Source organism: Squalius cephalus (genome assembly GCF_949319135.1).
Source record: "Squalius cephalus genome assembly, chromosome: 6".
Taxonomy (NCBI): Eukaryota; Metazoa; Chordata; class Actinopteri; order Cypriniformes; family Leuciscidae; genus Squalius; species Squalius cephalus.
Window position 1 is genome coordinate 35,374,529 of NC_137127.1, and position 21,108 is coordinate 35,395,636.

The following is a 21,108-nucleotide window of genomic DNA, read 5'->3' on the forward strand; positions in this document are numbered from 1 at the left end:
TTACTCGACGCTAATCACATCGGGTTATCTGATATAGGCAGGCTAAACAGATGATGACAGCGCTGTGACGTCGAAGTCATTAGTAAACATTGCAAGATGGCTATGCATGAACACCAGTTGTTTGAAACGAGCTATGTATGACCAATGGTAATTTTAATAAAAGCCGAGTCCTAACTCAAACTGTCATAATATTTCAATTTTACCCTATAAAAATTAGGATATTACATTTTTTACAGACAGTTGACTGTTTTTGTTTAATTAAGCCTATACCTCTGCATCCCAACTCAAGCTACTGCTACTGTCAGCCCAAGCTACTGTCAAATGTGCATTTCTATCTTAAGAGACAAAACATGTAATATTAATATTGCTGAGTGCACTGCAAACTGTGCCAAAGATAAGTGCCATCAAAGTGAGGCAATACAAACCTCTTTCATGATTTGAAACAATATCACCCGTTAGAACATGCAGAAACTAAGAAATGGATTTTTCTATTAAGATATTTATTTTGTTAAGGAAAAAAGACTGAATTCAAAAATCTTTTAAATGTACTACCTTAGATTTGTGAAATGTTCACCTGTTTGGCCGTATGGCCCAGCCCCAGAGCATGAAAACCTTTTATTCTGTTGAGGGAAACCAAGAGAAAATATTGCCAAAACACTACAACTTTAAATTGTAATTTATTATTTTATCTTAAGAAAAAAATGAGAAGACAGAACCCTGGCTGTCCAAGTGAATGATGCTATGAACATTTTGAAAGTGATGTTAACTAAGTTCTGAGTAGGGGTTTACATGACTTCAAATGACCACACTTTACCAAAACACCATTTTATTAGCAAACACAGAGAATTGAGGTGTGTGAGTTTCCCCCATCAACCTGAAACAATGAGGTATTACAGTGATTTTTGATATCTTGCAATTTTTGTACATGCAAGCAGAAGACACAATATTACTATTCAAAAGTGAAACAATGATTAACAACATGACACGGTGATACAATAGCAAAACCGAAACATTAAAGACAGGTATTGCATAGGTTAAAACAAACAGAATGTAATTTGTGAAAAGTTCATTTCAGGTTTTTCTTCCACAAGGATCAAGTTACCTTTAAACAATACAACAGTACAACAAGAACTTAAAATAGAAAGCTTATTCCTTCGATTTGCCTCCAAACTGTCACAAATCCCTACTTTGAAAGAGTGACTAAAGAAGAATGACCGAAGAAGAATAAATCCAGGCAGTAATAAAGAAAACATTACAAAGAATGGATGTTTGGATGTTAAACAAAACAGGATGTTCATTTGTGCAAGTCTTTCACCCAATATACATATACATATGCATTCAGAAAGTATTCAGATCAAGATAAAAAGGATACAAGCTGAAATATCACATTGACATACTGTATGTATTCAAACCCTTTGCTATGACACTTGAAATTTAGTTCAGGTGCTTCCCATTTCTCTGGATCATTTTTGAGATTGGTTCTGAATCCTTTCTGAATACACTGTATAACTTTTCGGGCAGATGCTCTATTCATACTTTGCAAAAGGTTCAGCGATACAATCATTTGTCATTCAGTAATAAACTTCTCAAAAGTGCTGCTGAAGACCCAAAAAAATCTTAAAGAACAGTGCTTCAATTTTGACTCATGGCTCAAAATGTTTAAATAGGGCACTAATGAAATATGGTGTTTCGGTGACATCATTTTCTATGTTCAACCCACTGTAACAGAGTACAAGAGGATCAGGAAGTCATTGAATCTGCCCTGTCTTATATCTCAGCTTCAGTGGCAGTAGTTCACAAGCCTAAACCTACAGGTAATAGGAACATTCTTTGATATAACTGTTTTAATGTGCTTTCATCATTGAAATCTATTGAAATTGAAATCTGAACCAAATTACAGGCATGGCTTGAAATACTTTACTGATCCTATACCCGTGTTAAGTAACTAAAAAATAATGCTTGGCTCAGCCAAGACAATGTGAGGTATATTAAACACTTTCTAGCGTTTCAGCATGAAAGCTGATACTGGGCTTTAGAAATGTTAATTATCCCTGAAAATACCTATACTCATTTGGTTTTGTTCCAAAAAAATATTTCTTCAATATGTTCAAGAAATGTAATGATCTGATTAAAAAGAGAATAAATCATATCACAGGAAGACCAAGCTGATTAAATTAAAGATAACAATGTCAAAGACAACAACAACAACAAATAATAATAATGCAAGGATGAATCTTTCACAATAAGACTAATAATGTGCTTTAAAAGGGATAGTCCATGCCAAAAATAAATAAATAAATAAAAATACAGTTTTTGTTAATGTTCGTATGGCGGTACGCTGGAAGTGATGGTTTATAGTTTTAAAAAGTTAAAACATTAAGTATTTTTCTTACACCTATCGTTTTGCTTCATAAGATTCATCCACTGGAGTCATATGGATTACCATCCCAATATCTGTGTGTTCTTTTTGAAGCGTCAACATTCAGACACTCAAACACTCAGAGATATTTGGAAAAAAAATATTTGTGTTCATCTAAAGAAAGATAAACATCTGGGGTAGCATGAGGGTGAGTAAATGGTGAGAGCATTTTTATTTTTGGGTGGACTATCCCTTTCAGAGATAGGGTAGTTTCATGCTGACTTTAATAGTAAGATACAAAATTAATAGCCTGTTTATTTCCTAAGGATGAAACATTTTAGATTAACTTGAGTTTAGGTTAACTGCTGCACATGGTTTCTACAGCAAGTCACTTGGCTTTGTAAACTTACTTGTCTCTATCATCTAAAAGGTTTGATTTATTATGTCAGAATTTTCCTCAGATGTAGCCTAACCTTTACCCTTAGTTGCAGTGTAATGTGAAACAAGCACAGTGATGCTGAAGCAACATGATTTCACTTGAACTGAAGAATAACAGAGGCACTGGGGATTATGTAATTATTACACAATATCCTTCCTATTACATGCATTGAAGCTAAATGCAAACTGGGTTCATTTAAATGGTCCTGCTCTTTTTAAGGAATGCAGACCGGGGTTTTGTCTCTATGACCATCCATGTACAAACAAACATGCTAAACAATCAGTTTTACACCGATGGAAATATGCCTAATGTTACATTCGTCACTTAGTTAGCTATCTGACCAGCCGTGGCTCGTCTGTAAGGGAAGGGGTAAATATATAGACCTCTATATAAACTGAATCGTAAAATTGTTCAGATTTTGTTTTTTTAGATATTTTTCTAATTTCAAGACTATTTTATGTCGTAATGTGAGCAGGATATATTAAACTGTATTAATCTGAATAATTTTGCCTAATTGATTAATTATTTATAAACAATTTGATACTAAGCGAGCCAGGGTGCCCGAGTCTTCCCCAGCTCTACAGCGCCCCACAATTTACCCAATGTAAATCTGTGTTGAAAAATAGAACTACAGCGCGCTCTTTCCTGCCCCGCTTATTTTCACGTTAGCTTACGTAAACCTCGCTCCAGACCGAGACAATATCAGTCAGCTATGTGTATATTAGTCTGGTCTGCATCAGGTCAGTAACTAGTTGGCTTGCCTGTTCTTCGTATGTAAAGTAGCGTATTACATTAAAGAAAGGACGTGTGAATAGCCTAGTTGTGTTTGTTTTATGTTTGAGAATAGACATGGCGTTATCGTCCACACTGGAATTCCTCCACAACTTGTAATATGTTACAACATTCGGAGGCAATAAATACTAAAATAGCGTTCTATGCGTGTGTCGTGTGCACTTAAAGCCTGTCAATCAACATTAGAGCGCCCCCCTCAGGCAGAAGAACGCAACTAATGTACTGCCGCTGCGTCTGTTCAGCGATTACAATATAGGCTATACATAGCTTACAATTATTATTATTTTTCATCATACACTGGCGCTAAAACCCAGAATCTGCCCTACCTACATTTACGGTTGCGGCTACTGATATAAATTGAATTTCCCTTTCTCTAACGTTACCTGACATCAATTAAACCACGACAAAAAGCACAGACCAACAACAAACAATGGTGTTCAGTTTACGACAAAAAAAGCACAGACAAATAAAAAACAATGGTGTTCAGTTTACGAATATGTGTATGCTACATACGTTTTTCACGGAAGGTCAACCTCATACTGCTGGAGAGATTACTATGGTGAAGGCTTGGCTCGTGATTATTACTTTGCCAATTCGCCAATGGAAGGCTCGTCACATAATTAATATTCTCGAGCCAAGCATCGTTATGGCGGAACGGCTGAATCGCCTACTAAATAAAATGGATCCAACCGTTTTCCCATTCCCTCGGAGGCGAAATTTTAAACCTGTGGCGTCTTACTCTGTAATTACTTCCATTGTTGTTGTCCCAAAATTCACCTCCTCCGACACAGTACCTGATGGCAAACTGCAGTGTTCCCCCAAACTCCATAAAGGACGGGGTGATGATTTTGAAGCTAAACTTGTCCGTGTGTCCGTCACAAGAACGGGGGACGTAATACGCCAGAATATCCACAAATGTCGTCCAGTTATTTAAGGTGTACCTCACATAGACATTTTTCTCGAAAGCCAAATTAAGAACTCGCACGATCCCCGAGATGCTGAACTCATCAGCCTGAACAGACTCCAGTAAAACATTCACTGCAAGAACTCTGTCCAGGAAATCCGGCAGGGATCCTGGATTGGTGAAGAGCAGCTCCATAAACACGGACTGGCTTGATGTGTTGGACTTGTCGAAGTTATTCAAGTGGAGAGCTCTGGCTTTTTTGAATTTGTCAATAATGCGGTCTGGAACCTCAGGCATATCCGTGTCATCGAAGTGTTTGATAGAAATCAGGTCCAGTCCCAGAGCGTCAGCGAATCGTACCTTTTTTTGACAGCTTGGACTCCGGTTTCGTGCGATCTCTAATTTGGCTCTTTCAGCCGGTGTGGGGAGAGACTTGCACCTGCGGCGCAGCGTCGGGCTTAGTGGGGGCTTCAGGAATGACTCTCTTCCTCTCGGCTTTTTATTCACAACGCTGATTTCTAATGGTTCACAGTCTCCATTCATATCCTCCTCTCCCTCCATGTCTTCTTCTCCGTCCTCCAGCGTTTGCTCTGATGGTGCCAAGCTTCCGAACAGCCCAGCCATGCAACTGTAGTTTCTGGGGATGCAGTTCTTGGGAGGCAGCATTACCACAGCATCGGTTTCCATAAAATAGTCTGCAAAATCCTTTGAAAATGTTTCAGTTGAGGTCTGATGTTAAGTGTCCTTCTGCGTTATAGGCTACTGAAAGAGTGGAAGCTACGACCGTTGATGGTACTGCGGATACCTGAACCAATCTTAGTGGATGCTGCTTCTGCCTGCTGCCGGCTGAAGCCTACTATGGCAAAGCTTAGGTTATGAATATTAATTAGGTCAAATGACGTTTCTTGTTAACCTTCGTCAATCGTGAGGTCAAGAAACGTACCTAATATTCATAAGCCAAATAAGCTTTGTTAATTCGCCAGCTGACTAGCACTCATTACCAACGCTGACCTTTCAGCCAATTGTACTAAGCGAAGAAGGGCTCGTTTTTTCTAATTAATATTCATGAGCCCCATCGTCACCATAGTTGAATTCTCTGCCTGTCTGACACACCCCCTCAGCAACACACAGTCCGTGCGTTCGATCACGTCTCACAGTAGATACAACGCCGCAATAGCACTGTTCTGAGTAAAATAGACTTTGGTTTTTAAAAACACTTGGGAAACATATTAATTTACGAGCCTGTATATCTGCTCTCCGGTATTCATTCTGTAAAGCTAATAGAGGCATGCGAATGTTTTTTTTACAACAATAAAATAATCTAAACATTCTAAATGCCTCAAATGGAAAGCTCATATTACAAAATAATTTACCAAAACTTTAACACAATTGTATAAGCAATAATTTATTGTATTTAATTTGTTTTTAACATAAGGCTCCTTCAAGTGCCGACATGCGCCTTGCCTCGTCTTTTTTTCCACTACGTCATCCTCTCCAACGGTTGTCATGACAACAGGACTCCAAACATCCGTTCACATAGTTACTTCACACAAAATACCATTTTATGCATTTAAACTTTTTTTTTTTTGTCAACTTACAGTACCAAATTTAAGATTTTAGAGTTGTTAAAACAACGTAAGTTGGCAGTTTAAGTTATTTAGACTACTTGTTGCATGTTTTATTTGAATGACGCATTACGCATGTATTTGCTGTTTCAGTCTTTCCGTAGTTCATTATGGTAACGTTAGGCTAAATCATTAGGAGAGGTAAGTTAACTCAAGGCTCAAATTATCTTTACAGAAAGTGTTGTCGTTGTTGTGTCTTAGACTGTGATTGAAGCTGTCCGGAATGAACATCACCGAAGCCTGTGCATCAGACGAAACTGATGCTGAGAAACAACATGCGACAATTGACCGCGCAAAAGGGAACACAGAGTCTTCGTGCAGACAGTATGTCAATGAGTTGTTGGATCTCAGTGAAGAGGATTATTGCAGGGAGCACAACATGCATTTGTTTCAGAGCCGCACTGGCTGGGAAGACGCTGTGAGTCAAATTAACACAGACTTATTCTGAGTGCTTTCCCCTGATCTGTCTTTTTACATTGCTGTAATAACGTTATATTATTTAGGTAACGTTAACGTTAGGCCTAGGACAGTAGGACTATACTCGCTGTCCCTTTTTGTATCTGCTATATTTTGTCAGTAATTGTTTACCATATGGGAATTAATTATATAATTCAACTTATTATAAATTTCATATATGATGACAATAATAAAATAAATATTTATTCCGAAAATATGACCAAATTACATGTGTACTAACATTTAGAACAACACACTGACTAGGAGAGTGTGTTGTTCTAAATGTTACTATGTAATTTGGTCACATTTTCTGTATAAATATTTATTTTATTATTGCCAGTCATCAACTGTGTGTTGTGTATCATCTTTACACAATCAAGTTAAGCTGGGTTGCTACAAATTACAATGAGATGGGAGGAAAACATTTTTGGCAAATGTTTTGCGTTCCCACGAGAAACTTTCCTTTCATTCGCACTATGTTTACATTCCCTTGAGAAACTCTGCAAGTTTTTCGAGCAACTGCAAAGGTTTTGCGAGCGAATGAAAAGTTTATCAGGAGAACCAACATTTTGCGAGCGAACGCAAAGTTTCTCGGGGAACATAAAATATTCACGAGAGAACGCAAAAGCACTAACTTACTATTTTTCCTCCCATCTCATATTTTTTTTCCACCACCATGTCTCCTTTGAGGCTCCGCAGTTGCGAGATTTTAGCTCAGAATTCTGAGAAAAAAGTCAGAATTTCACGTTTTTATCTCACAATTCTGACTTTATAACACGCAATTGCACATTTATATCTTACTATTCTGACATAACTCTAGAAAAAGTCATAATTGCAAGATGTAAATTCACAATTGTGAGGAAAAAAAGTCATAATTGTGAGATAAAAAGTCGCAATTATCTTTTAATTTTTGTTATTCCAAGTCGGAAACAAGCTTCCATTGTATACTCATAGATTCATGTTTACACACATTATTTCTGAAGTTATACTGTGTAAATGCAACTAAGTTCTCTCTGTTCAGCATTGAACAGTCACTGAAAATGCATATTTTGTGTAAAGTATTTGTAAACTTTTTGTGGTATGCATTTCAGATGCAGCTTCATTAGTGTTCCCACATTTTAAATATTGCATCTGTTAATAATTTCAGAGTTACAAACTGCATTTTTTTAACAGGTTGAAGGTTGGGGGAGATTGCCCCCTTTTGCTGTATTACTTCAACTGCAAAGGAAGGGGAAAAACAAGCAAGACATCATAGACTCTCACTGTCTCCTGTGTGCAGACCTTAAACTTTCTGATCTGCCCATTTATTACCCTGCTGGAAATGCTCTGAAAACTGCACCAACCCTTCAGGATCTTGCAAAGGAAACTCAAAATACCGTTCGTCCCCCTACCTCCTCAGATGAACTATACTCTTTCAGCCTATCTCTGCAAAATATGTCAGGGCCATTAATCAACAAATTGCTCTCTGGAGATGAACAGTGTAAACAAAACAAATTACCATCAGTCTTCCATTACCATACCGAACCATGCCAAATGCTGAAGGAAAAGAGAGTTGCTTATAGCATCAGAAGCATTAGTGTGTTGCCACCTGTCCGAGAGTTCAGAAACCTAAGGAGCAACAGTGTTTTTAAAAGAGCACAGTCAACAGACTGGCACCAAGCAGAAGTCACCAAGGCCATGATGCCCGGGGCCACCGATGGTGTCACCGCTGGTGCCACAGGAAATGTCGTTGAGGTCCTCACAAACTTTATCCCGGGAGAGAACAACTACATGTTTAAGGGATCTCCCAACACAAAACATTGTCTATCCCAGGACAGCACTCAAATGCTACCAACTTTTAACATCACTTTTCAAAATAAGTATGAATTACCTTCCAGCAGTGTGGGCCGAAACCTCAGGCAGGAAGAATTGACAAGGCCTTCCACCAGAAACAACACCAGTTATAGATTGTATTCTGGCCACAAAACAAGAGATCTGAAAAGACCTGAAGCTCATCGACTAATGCTGACTGGAACTAGGGTTCGCATGCCTGTGTGAATATTACTAATGGAGTACAGGTAAATAGGTGTTGTAATTCCTTTTTTTATAAACAGCATAAGACTGTACTATATGTGTGCTAAATGAAGATGTTATGCAACATAAAGAGATTTTCAAGTATGCTTGTTCTTTTTTTTGAGACTGCAGGATACTTTTACTCGGAACCATGCCAACAAAAATATCTGATCAACAGCTTAATACAGGTGTGCAAACTGGCAAAAAGTCTCTTCTGTCCTTATACAGCTTGAATAGTACTTTATATCCTGTGCCATTTGTATGTAGCTTTGAATAATAAGATATAAGATTCCATGACAACTGGAAAATTTGTCCTATAAATCTGTGACCAGCTGTATGTGCCAAAATGACTTGATTTACAACAGAATCATTTGTTGACACTAATATTTGCTCTTGACAATAATAGAGAATAGAAGAAAATAATAAATCACATTATGGTATTAGTGTAATATAAACAACAGCATTATGCTTGATTTGATTAATGGCCAAAAAAATATTCTCTGCAGTTTATTTTGCGGTTTCATGTGCATCAGCATAGCCTAAACAACAGAACATAGCCATAAAGTACAAATGACCAGCCTTCAAAGAACAAAAATAATCATTATATCATATACATAATTATAAATAATGTCTTATACCAAGTTAAGTTAAAAACATGTTGATAATGACAAAACACAAAGCAACACAAAAGTTATTGGCACAAAAGAAATGCATGCACTCTACAGAGAAACACGAGCTTAGCTGACTCTTTCAAGTTTTCTATAGGAAGTTTTTACTATGACATCATTGCCTAAACAAAATGAACACATATTCATTTGCGGTATTTATTCCAAGATCTAAATAACATTTTAATGAATGTAGTGGTTGAATATGAGAGTCTCTAATGTTTGGCATGAAAATACTAAAGCTCTTTTGCAGTTACAATGTTGAGAAGCAGCCAATGTAACGTCATAAGGGAAACAGACACTGCGTCACATTCTACTTGTGGAATTTCCAAATATATACATTAAGTACATTAAGCGCATACACACACACACACACACAAAATAAAGCTATGGTTGGCTTTCAGTGTAGTAAGGCCAAAGAGTAGTGAATGAGCTAGTGATTTTACAACCAAAACCAAATAAATATACACATTAAAATTTCTTACGAAATGAAGAAAATAAAAACTCAAATAAAGGACAGCAATTTTGACAACAAAGTTAAGCAGCACTGTGAATTCAGTATCTCCATCAAAAGCATATTAACACTTAAATTAAGGCATCAACAGAAAGGTTTATACAGCCAGTTTAAACTGGTATTTGAAATCATTAGAACATATCCCATCAAAATTGACACGCTTTTAACGAAATATTAAAGGTTTTGTTTTACTGTAAACTTTTGCGATTTGCTTATTTGAATCTACTCACAGTACAGAATGCCAATCACAGTAAACAAGAGCAATGTCCCAGCTCCTCTTTTTAAGGAAATGTGACATCTTAAACATGCATAATATGCAAATTCATCTGATTTAGGATGTAAAGATTAAAATGAATATGCCATAACAGTCAGCAAGAAATATTTACATGAATTCTGTCATGAATCAAGACCCAAATTTACTCACAGTGACTAGTAGATGGGTCTAGAGCATTGCACAAATAAATGTAACATAAGTTGTTATACATCACAAAGCAAACAAACAGCCCAAGGTTTAGAAGAAAAAAAAACAAAAATGTATAAAGACAATAAGACTCTAAGTCATCTAAACATCAGACTGACTACGAGACAAGACATTTTACATGTGAAAGAATGTTTATAATTTCTGATTTCTTGACTTGTTTCACACACACACACACACACACACAAACATCAGTACCAACTTACTACACATCCCCATGAGAGGCTCTGACCTGATCCACAGCAACAAACAAAATACTTTTAGGACTACCGATATATGTTGAACACTGATAATGAGGTAATAAAGTGCTGCAAAGGTATACTCATACATCCTTAGATTTGGGCAGATATGCTATACCTCATTGTTGAATTATGTCTAAGATTCTACAAGTATTCATACAAATATTATCTGACAGACTGAGTTCTAGATGATTTTAAGGGACTGTTTTTAAGTTCTGCCACCCTTGCTGAGGGAGATACTAGGAATGACTCCATTATGTAAACTAAACCAATCAAATCACATTTTGGCTTTCTCATTGTGTCGAAACAATGAGATGAGCTCCTCGCACGTTTGGGTTTCCACCGAGCTAAAGTGAGACTCCATGTTCCAGGCCAAGTCTGCTGAAAGAAAGTCATCGACTGCTGTCTGGGTCTCATTGCTAGTGTGGAAGAGGTGGCCAAGGCTGTGAAAGGAACTGGAGATGGTCTGAGTTTCAGCACTGCTGAGCCTCACCTGCCCATCATGGGAGCAAGGCAGAGAAAGCGGAGCAGGCCTGATCTCAGTCTGTGTTTCTGTGTCCGAGGACTCTGTGCTCATGCTGAAACTAGACTGCCTGAGGATACTCCCAAGGGGCATGTGCCCACTCGTTTCTAGCAGGAAGTTGAGGTCTGTCTGGGTCTGAGTGTCAAACATCTCCAGCTCCAGGTCATTTGGTTGCACCCTTGTTCCAACGTCACTGTTGTGCCCATTACCAAGGTTGTCAAAGAGCAGGAAGTCAGTCTGTGTCTCAATGTCCAGGAGTTCCAAAGTTGTCTCTGTGTTCAGACTGTTCAAGCCACTTTCTTCTGTCTGAGTCTGAATGTGTGTTGCATTAAGGAACTCCTCAAAGTCAAAGTCAATACCAGTGTGATGCGGTTCATGCACAGCTAAACCTGAACCACAGCTCGAAGCTGCCCCAGTTATGGTGTCAGATAGTATATTCTCAAGGTCACGAAAGAGTATCATGGTCTGAGTCTGGTTGTCTGCAACTGTGTTTTGGTGCAAAATGTCAGTCTGGGCCCCAAAACACATGGATGCAGCAGCCTTGTCCTCAAAAAGCCCTGCTCCAGTGCTGGTTAGATGATCTTCTAAACCACTGGTTCTAAAAGTTGCATCAGCCGTTGCAGTTTGAGTGGAGACACTGAGTGTATCAGTATCAAAAAGATTTGTGCACATCGCTTGGTCCATCTGGCTTTCATGCATTGGAGCTACAGAACAGCTTGTTTGTGTTTCTCGGGTCACATTAAAGGACGAGAAACTGAAAACATCTGTCTGTGCCCCAATGGAAAAAGTGGCTTTGAATCGTGAGGGTAGTGTCTGGGTTTGCACACTAATAGGCAGCTGAATCTGAGCGCTTACACTGATGTCTGTCTGAGAGCAAGAGGATACTGAGGCCTCACAGCAGGGGGAAACAGTCGCTGGTCCAGCATCCATCCCTTTGTTGAGGTATGAGATGTCAGTTTGAATGTTTGTTGAAGTGCTTTTGTTGTTTGGACATCCCAAAGAGACTTGACTCTCAAGATTGACCTGTACTCCTGTGCTAAAAGTTTCTGGGCCCGATGTAGGTACAGGAAAGGTCTCTTTGAAAGTCTTGTTGTTCAGATCAGGCACGACTGTGCCGACCGACGGTGACAAAATATGCACAGTGTTTACGGACCCTTGTGCATCCACAGACAAGACCAACAACCTCAAGGCACTACTCTCTGCAGAGGGGAGGAGAACAGGCAGGTGGGTGAACTGCATAACAGGAACGTTGACTATGGCCAATTTGGGCTTCGGGAGAAGGAGCTTCTGGATGTTTCCAGGTTGGTTAGAGTTGTGTTGTGCTCTGTCTGGGGCTTCAGAGACTAGTATGGTTGAAAATGCTCCTTCAGTGAGCTTTTTCTTAGAGTCTGGAATTTCGTTTATTTGTTCATCAGGCATACCATTTGCTGCACTGTTTGACAATCTTTCCATCTTCCTCTTTTTCACTGGAGGATACCTAGAAGACAAACACTCTGAGCATTTTAATAAGACACACTATGATTAACAACCTTAAACTAGGACATAAGATATTAATAAAAGATAATGTCCTAGGTGAGGTCAGACATGATATCTACTAGAAAGAAGATTATTATCATGATTTAAGCAAGCCACGGGGGAAATCATACCATCTTTTTCATGTTTTCCCCATTACAAAATATACCAGGACTAAAACACAGTTTTAATTCTTAGCCAGATAAACGGAGTACCTGTGCTCCTTGGGAACCTCGTGGCCTGTTCTGTAGACATGAGACAGCAGTGCTGCTCTACTGGCATAAGGACAACCACAAGTACAGCTGTATGTCCTCCCACAATCCTCAGCATGTCTCCGCAGGTCCCACTCAGTGCTGTAGCCATTACTGCACTTCAAACACTTGTGCTTCTTTTCTGCATGCATCTTCATGAAGTGCTATGCCATTAGTAAGATTAGAAAACATGTTTGTTAGCAGTTGTTTTCCTAGCAGGACATAAAATATATATCAAGTTATAGCAGTGGTTCCCAAACTTTTTGGCGTACCCGCTGAGGCTCTTCACATCCCTCTGCGTACCCCCTCTCTTCCACTTAAGCCGCTTTCCGACCGGAGGAACCTTTTCACAGTTCCTAGAACTATTGGCTAAAGTACCCGGATGTCGGCGTGTTCGCACAGCAGGAACTAGGAACGATTTTAGTTCTAGGAACTCCATTTGTAGGAACTAATTTAGGTCCTACTTCAGAGTAGGGTCTAAACCAGCACTATAGGAACTACCCGTGACGTTTGGTGTACGCTGATGACCGAACGCATGCAAAACACCAGCACCCGCCATTTTTAAAACAGCTAAAATGTAAACACACAGATTATAGCCTATATATTTACTCCATAAACTAACTATACAAACATGGAGAACAGTGATAGATGGGTCTCTAAACCTTTATGCTGAAGAGAAAATCCAACGCAACTTTGAGGGGACCAAGCCAAACATGATTATGTTTATCTGCCCAGCTAGCAACACTGGACATCAACCACACGGCGTAGGCTAATAACCTTTTTTTCATATACTGTCTACTTTCTATAACAGTTCTATCTAATAAGATATTAAACAGTACTGTTAGACAGATTGCTAACTAATAAACACAGAGAATGCGAGCATTGTTTGCTCTGGCGTTCTCAGCGCCGCCAAAATAAAGGTCCGTCGCTCCGTCAAAATAAAAGTCAGCGTGCTTGCGTCACTCCCTTACCCCTCCTACCAGTTCCTATGGCCACTTGGCCAGTGCGAACGCAAACAGCAAAACCGAGTTTGGGGGAGAGTAGTTCTTAGAACTGTTTAGAAGTGGACAGTTCCTAGAACTAAGTTCCTAGAACTACTTGGTCGGAAAGCGGCTTTAGACTGCAGTCACACCTTTACCATTAAGGGACAATATTTCCCCCCTTAAATTCATTTTAAGGTGCATTTTTTACCCTTATAAATGCAAAGCCAGGTGATACTAGTGGTATGGTGGTATAAAGGTAGTATGAATGCAATTACAGGTGATACTAGTGGTATGGTGGTATAAAGGTAGTATGAATGCAATTACAAAGTCATAAATAACGTTATAAGATACTCCTTAACACATTTAAAGCCCATCATGGTCTTACCCTTGCCACGCTGCTTGTGTGGATGCAGTCAGTTTGGGCTGCAAAAGATTATTTCATTTGATTGGATGTCATGTATTTGATCTTTTACGGCACTACCATTTTCCTGTTTTTACATTAGAGGTGGCATTTTGCCTGTTAGAAATGCATGTTCGGATTTAATTGTATTAACTGGTGGGGCAGAATAAATGAATGGCAAAACTCATAATTTTGTTTGTGTAACCTCTCTGTCATCTCACATACCCCATTTTGAGAACCACTGAGTTATAGGAAAGTATAAAAAAGAAACGGATTTTTACTGAAAGTAAGGCTGGGAGATAAACTATCATATCGAGATCGAAAATACAATTTATGTTGTTAATGATCATAAGCTCTGGATATTTTTGCTTGATATGCATAACCAGCCAAAAACAAAAAGCAAAAACAGCCAGTCAGTAGCCAGTCAGTCTGCAGGGAGCCGGCAAAGGAAACAAGAATGAAAGAGAAGCCGATGCGTTACCATCAAAGGTGAGGAAATTGTTGAAAAAGAGGTACCATAACATCAACTATATGGAAGTGGTTTGGGTTTCTTAAAACCAATGAAGTGCAGATTAAGGGCCCACAGAATAAGTTATTATTAGGGAAGCAAAGAAAATAAAATTCTGGGCCAAAACCCAAAATTGCGGATGGATTTGTCTGGAAACCGAAAATAAATTAATCATAAAAATAAAAATTAATCACAATTATTTAATAATCAGCGCTCAAATAGTTCAAATTGAGTTGTACAAACATTTTAATTGCACATACAGCGTTTTTTTTATATAATTTTTGTATTGGTTATACCTCTTCAAATATTTGAGATTTTTGCTGCAACCACTGATTGGCAGAAAAAGCATGTTTCAGTTAAAAGTTTACGTTACGTTATTCTATTATAGTTAACATGTATTCTAAAATTGAATAAATGAGTCATTGTCGAGATATTTAAACTGGCAGCATTATCACATTATATATTGAATTTGTGATAAATATCAATATTGATCAATACGGAAAAAAAACATTGTGATCTTATTTTTGACATATCTCCCAGCCCTAACTTGGAACAGTGAGAAAAAAAATAATAGAATGAAACATGCATATAACAATGGCAAGTACCTGTTTAACAAGCGAAAACTGAGAAAAGGGCCTGTGTGGTCCTCTTGGGCAGCCTTCTATTGGGCAACAGTAGAGCTTTTGTGAATCCTTAATGTCCTTTCTTACTGTAGGGTTGACCAGACCTTCCTGAAATCAAAAGAAACAGTGAGAAATTACTTTAAAAGATGACAAAGAAACAACAAGGATATTGCTTTTTGTGTCAGTGGCAAAAAAAGTCTCGGTTACATATGTAACCTTGGTTCCCCACTGTCATAGGTGTCAACGTCATACTGTCAATGCTGCACTAGTTGCTGACGCTATGGAAATATGAGATACACACATCGAAAAGCCATTGCATTCACCCTGAAAAGAATAATCTACACAATGTACGCCACCAAACACAGTGAAATCCAAAGCATGGAGAAAAAAAAATAAAAAAATAAAAGGCACAAACAGATAGCCTAAACAGTCAATAAAGAAAAATCCAAGTTGTGTTGCCACAAGCATGTTATTTTTGAGGCATCAGTGATGCGATACCTTGGTGGATGGTGCTAGCAACATCATCTAATAAATTGAAATGATTTTGTACAGCCAATCATCACACCTGGAGGGTGTTCTCATAGCATCAATGTGAACACATAACAATGTATAACAATTTATAACAATGTGAACACATAAAAGGGAACACATGCAAACAGTATCTATTGTACCTACACACAACAGAGTGATTTTTGTGGTAGGTAAATGACTTTCTGCATTATAGCTTTTTTCCCCCATCTATTTTCCTGTTGATTTATCTGACTGGCTGTACAGCCTAGAAATCTTCCATTATTATATTAACTATTCATGGAAGTTTTTCTTGGTTACCATTATAATTGAAAAGTAAGCCAATAAAGAGAGTACACGGTAAAAGGGTAAAAGGGATTAACATTGGAAATACAGAGATAATTATTAGTCAGTTAGCGGACGATACAGTGATATTCAATTCTCAAAATAAGGGTGGATTCAACTTTATTGATTTTAACTCGTTAAATAATACAAACAAAAATGTACTTGTAGAAGTAATTCATACAACTATCATTTTAAACCAAGTATTTTGAAATATCTTCATTTTCCCACAAGTGACAGAAAATCATCTGAAAACAATGACAAAGAATTATCATTTATGGATGAACTATAGTAGTGGCCAAAGGTGATGTCCGTAAAGGATAATTTTAATGACCTTAAAAGTTTTATTAATCAAATAAAACAATTGCCATTGCACAACTACGCAATATGCTTACAAACCCTTTAACAAATGTTTAATCAAATTTGAATGTCGATTTTTCTAAGCCTATCACTACTTTTGGCCACTACAATATTCCTTTAATGATCAGATTGGATTTTATGCATTTACGAGTCATGTTGCAACAAGAAGAAAAAATGTGCACTGCTTTCCCTTGCTGCACAACAAATAAACAAACTCCAAACGGCCCTGGGTTACGTCACTCAGGCTGTCAGCCCGTCAAGCATCTCTCATTCAATATGGCATTCCGATCAGCTCTTTAATTTAACTTTGCAACATGCACTCGTCTCAATGAACGTCTCACTCAACGTCTTTTATTATTATTTTTTTAATCTGCTATTTATTCCATTCAATTTAAGACGCAGACAGTAAATCACGCGTGGCAGTAAAGTTATTAAAGGGGTGGTTCAGGATTTTGGACATCGGACCTCATTTCCAAGTTAGCCTGGGTGTCATTTATCAGTGGATACAGTTTTAAAAAATTTTCACCCAGTTCTTCCAGTTGCATAGTTCGCCGGTGCTAGGCTAGCGCGAGTCAACGGTAACTGCTAGCCTGCCATTAAAACAGTTTTACCCACTCCACAGTACACCAAAAGCAAATAAATTATAACGCCAGACTATCAATGTAAATGTCTGTTGAGAGAATAATGTTAGAAATCAAACTACTCTTGCAATGATCGCATTACATTTACAGGAACTAGTTTCTCAGCAGCGGCGGAATTTTACTTTGCTCCGGTTAGTACTGCGCCGAAAAGTAAACACAGAACAGTCGGGACGTCTTGCTAGCTAGTAGTAGTCTCGGTTGCCTAGGTAACTTAATATCACTCCGCCGCTGCTGTAGACTGTGCTAATAAATACAGGGAACAAAGTATAACTATTGCAATGCGATGAAAGGGTAGTTTGATTTCTAACATTATTCTCTCAACAGACATTTACATTGATAGTCTGGTGTTATAATTTATTTGATTTTGGTGTACTGTGGAGTGGGTAAAACTGTTTTAATGGCAGGCTAGCAGTTACCGTTGACTCGCGCTAGCCTAGCACCGGCGAACTATGCAACTGGGAGGACTGGGTGAACATTTTTGAAAACTGTCTCCACTGATAAATGACACCCAGGCTAACTTGGAAATGAGGTCCGATGTCCAAAATCCTGAACCACCCCTTTAAAAAAAAAATTCTCTTAACACATATTGCAACACGCTACTCAACACGGCTCAGTGCAGTGTGTCTGTTCCTGCACAATTAACTTTCCCTTCACTTATTCCTCTCACTGAACGTGACGTCTGCGTCTGTTATATTTATGTGTGTGTTCTTGTTTAACCTACATTTTGAGGGTCAAATGCCCCAACAAAGATAGAAATATGGAAGACACTTGATATAGGCTATTGCATTTTTATAGCTTATTGTTGGGTTTGTTATGTTTTTATCTTTTATAATTTGAATAGGCCTAGGCTACAGCACTTTGGTATATCAGTGGTTGCTCGATCTCGTCAACTGATTGTTTCTGTAGATCCTGTAAATAGAACAGAAAAAAACTAATAATAAAAAAATAGCCCATTATGTCCCAATATGACCGAAATTATACAACTACGATCTGTAAACACAATAACTATTATGCTAAACACAAAACAGTTTATGTCCTATAGGCCTACTTTACTGTAGTTTGTCGTTTGTTTGTTTATTTATTTAGCACTATTAATTTATTTATTTGTCCATTTTCGTAACAGCAGCATAATAAACCAATGAGCCGCGTTTCGTTTGTCAAATGCTGTTTCGGTTTTCAGCATATTTTTATTCCAAATGTTCAGCAGATATGAATTAGCCTATTGAACATTTAATTTATTTAGCCTATTGTTTAATTGCAGTTATGAAGGTTTTATAGTGTAATATGACTTATTTATAATGGATAATCCACACAGTCCTGGCTCCGCACATCAGATGACTGTGTTTCATTTACATGTTGAATTAGGCTACCCTGCGATTATGAATTGTATTTTTAATTGTGAGAGTTCTGTTACATATGGAGGACGAAAGCTGTAAAAGCCATAAATAAATAAATAAATAAATAGGCAAATTAATTAATACATAAATAAGTCCACAAAAAATATCTACATAAATAAATATATATTTTTACAAATAAATACATAATTACCTAAATCCACATACTCCTAACTAAATACATATATAAATAATTAAATGTGTGAGGAGATAAATAATTAAATAAATAAAACGAATTTTGGGGGAAACAAAATATGTTAAAGGAAATGCTATACTGAAAGTTGACCTCATAATGTGATTATGCAAAGGAGTTCTGGAAAGAAGTAGCCTGGCTTATTTTCTCTGCTTACAACAAACTTTTTATTTTTGAAATAAATTATGTACTGGCCAGTTTCATCTCCATAAATGTAAAGTCACTGATTCTAAGCCCAATTTTAGGCTTTTCTGTGTTGATTTAAAGTTATTCTATGACTCTCTTTGTTAATCAGCTAACAAGAAAGCCACTAAAACTGCTCTGTTGTTAAAAAAAGGGTTTCATTATGTTACCTCCTGATTTCCTGAAGATGACAAAAAAAATTCTTTCGTTGTTTCATGTTATTTATTTCTATTGATTTTTAATCATGTATTGTATGTTTAATTTCTATTGCTTTAAATGTTTTATGAATTATTTTTTTAGTAGACTAGGCTCTCTCTTACTGTATCTTGTTTGAAAATGTACTTCATTGCCTTATTCCTTATCCTATTTTTTTTGTGTGTGATACAGTACATGTGATCTTTGTTCAATTTAAAAATAATAATAACAATAATAATAATAATAAATTAATTGTCAGACGCAGACGACGTGATGTTCATTGAGACGAGTGCATTTTGCAAAGTCATATAAAAGAGCCGATCGGAATAATTCAATGCATTGTCGGTTGATAGGTGTTTAACATCCTCAGGATAGCGTTAACAGTGTGGTTTCTCTTAATATTATGATACATGCAGTCAATCAAAATCATTTCTGAAATACTTCTTATCTGGGGTTTGTAACTATAATTTTAGTTTAGTAAAAGTAGAGTTCAAAGTAAACTCTTGGCAACACTTAAGTTTCATTAGTTAACTACATTAATTAGGCTAGCATGAACTACTAATGTACTGCACTTATACAGCATTCATTAATCTTTGTTCATTTTAATTTCAACATTTACTAATAGCCTACATTATTAAAAGCTTGTTAACATTAGCTAATGCACTGTGAACTAGAACAAACAATGAATTACTGTATTTAACTAGAACAAACAATGAATTACTGTATTTTTTTTATCAACTAACGTTAACAAAGATGAACAAATACAGTAACAAATGTATTGCTTAAGGTTAGTTCATGTTAGTGAACTAACTAATGTTAACTAATGAACCTTATTGTAAAGTGTTCCCATTGAGATTGAGTGTAAAATACAAAACTAGTGCATGCTATATTAGCTAGCTTTGTTTTAAAGTAGAATAAAACATTTGATTGTCATTGAATTCGGGAAAAATCAGAAAGAGATACTATAAAGACATAGCATATTATATATCTAAATGTGTCTATCTTCAGAGCACACTTTCATATTATTCACTATCCTACAGAGTTAAGCTCCAATCCTGATCGAAATCACCTGCTGCCTGTATCTTTCGAGTTATCCTGAAGACTCGGGTGTTTTTGATTAGGGTTAGACTTAACTCTACAGGAAAAGGTAGATGTCGAGGGCCAGAGTTGCCCAGCCCTGATCTAAACATTGCACAGACAGACCTAACAGCATGATGACAGAGAAAATGAAAATACATCAAATTATGTAAGAGAATACTAACGTTGTATTAATACTGTCTTCTGCTCTCCTAAACTAAAACGTTTAACTTAACGTTACTGGTGCACAACACTTCTCCTAATAGTAACAGTTCAGTAGGCCTAATTCAAATACTATTAATTTGAGTTCACGCACTAAAGACAATTACAATAAACAGACTCAGGTGAAAGACATAAAAACTTCAAATAGCAAATGTATCATGGTGTTGTAACGTTACCTTGACTCTGTGGGACTTGACCAGATGCATGTTGAGTGCTGGAGTGTTAGGCAGAATCTTCCCGCATCCTTCCACCGTACAGAGGATGTTGGTCCGCACTTCTTTGGTGAGCTCTGTTATGGAGGGTTTGATAATCTCTCTGTCTTGTAAAGGCAGCTTCTCGCTGTATTTTTGTCTTTTGTGACGGCTATCGTTATTGACTGTTGAAGCAGCCATGATTCAACACTCTACTACAACAAGACACATTCACTTCCAGGACATGTCGCATAGCAACCAACTCACCACAGATAGTCCCCGCACATTCACTTCCGGATGACGCACACGCCCACATGCAGCTCAATGTTAATGTAGCGCTGGGTGTACATTAACTGTACTTTCTCTATAAATTAAGCAACTGTTTACAAACAAACGCTCTGCGACTGCATTTCCGGGTCCTTTTTGCACCCAGCATAGAACTGTGACGTCGTTTGTCGGGTAAAACATCATGAGCTGCTC

The 21,108-nt window shown here is 37.4% G+C and overlaps 3 protein-coding genes across 3 annotated transcripts; 1 reads left to right on the plus strand and 2 right to left on the minus strand.

Annotated features, from left to right (window-relative positions):
* Positions 1 to 666: 666 nt before the first annotated feature.
* LOC307160453 (protein phosphatase 1 regulatory subunit 3E) lies at positions 667 to 5,496 on the minus strand. Its single transcript, XM_079874585.1, has one exon. The coding sequence runs from the start codon at positions 5,179 to 5,181 to the stop codon at positions 4,261 to 4,263; it is 921 nt and encodes a 306-aa protein (XP_079730711.1). The 5' UTR covers positions 5,182 to 5,496; the 3' UTR covers positions 667 to 4,260.
* Positions 5,497 to 6,011: 515 nt separating this feature from the next.
* cUnh16orf46 (chromosome Un C16orf46 homolog) lies at positions 6,012 to 8,751 on the plus strand. The gene is made up of 3 exons (XM_079874961.1): positions 6,012 to 6,129; positions 6,321 to 6,537; positions 7,749 to 8,751. Exons 2-3 carry the CDS (start codon positions 6,343 to 6,345, stop codon positions 8,610 to 8,612), a joined length of 1,059 nt encoding a protein of 352 aa, XP_079731087.1. The 5' UTR covers positions 6,012 to 6,129; positions 6,321 to 6,342; the 3' UTR covers positions 8,613 to 8,751.
* Positions 8,752 to 9,092: 341 nt separating this feature from the next.
* atmin (ATM interactor) lies at positions 9,093 to 20,905 on the minus strand. The gene is made up of 4 exons (XM_079874962.1): positions 20,614 to 20,905; positions 15,306 to 15,431; positions 12,774 to 12,973; positions 9,093 to 12,523 (listed from the first exon to the last, which is right to left on the minus strand). Exons 1-4 carry the CDS (start codon positions 20,827 to 20,829, stop codon positions 10,801 to 10,803), a joined length of 2,265 nt encoding a protein of 754 aa, XP_079731088.1. The 5' UTR covers positions 20,830 to 20,905; the 3' UTR covers positions 9,093 to 10,800.
* Between the last annotated feature and the right edge of the window lie 203 nt (positions 20,906 to 21,108).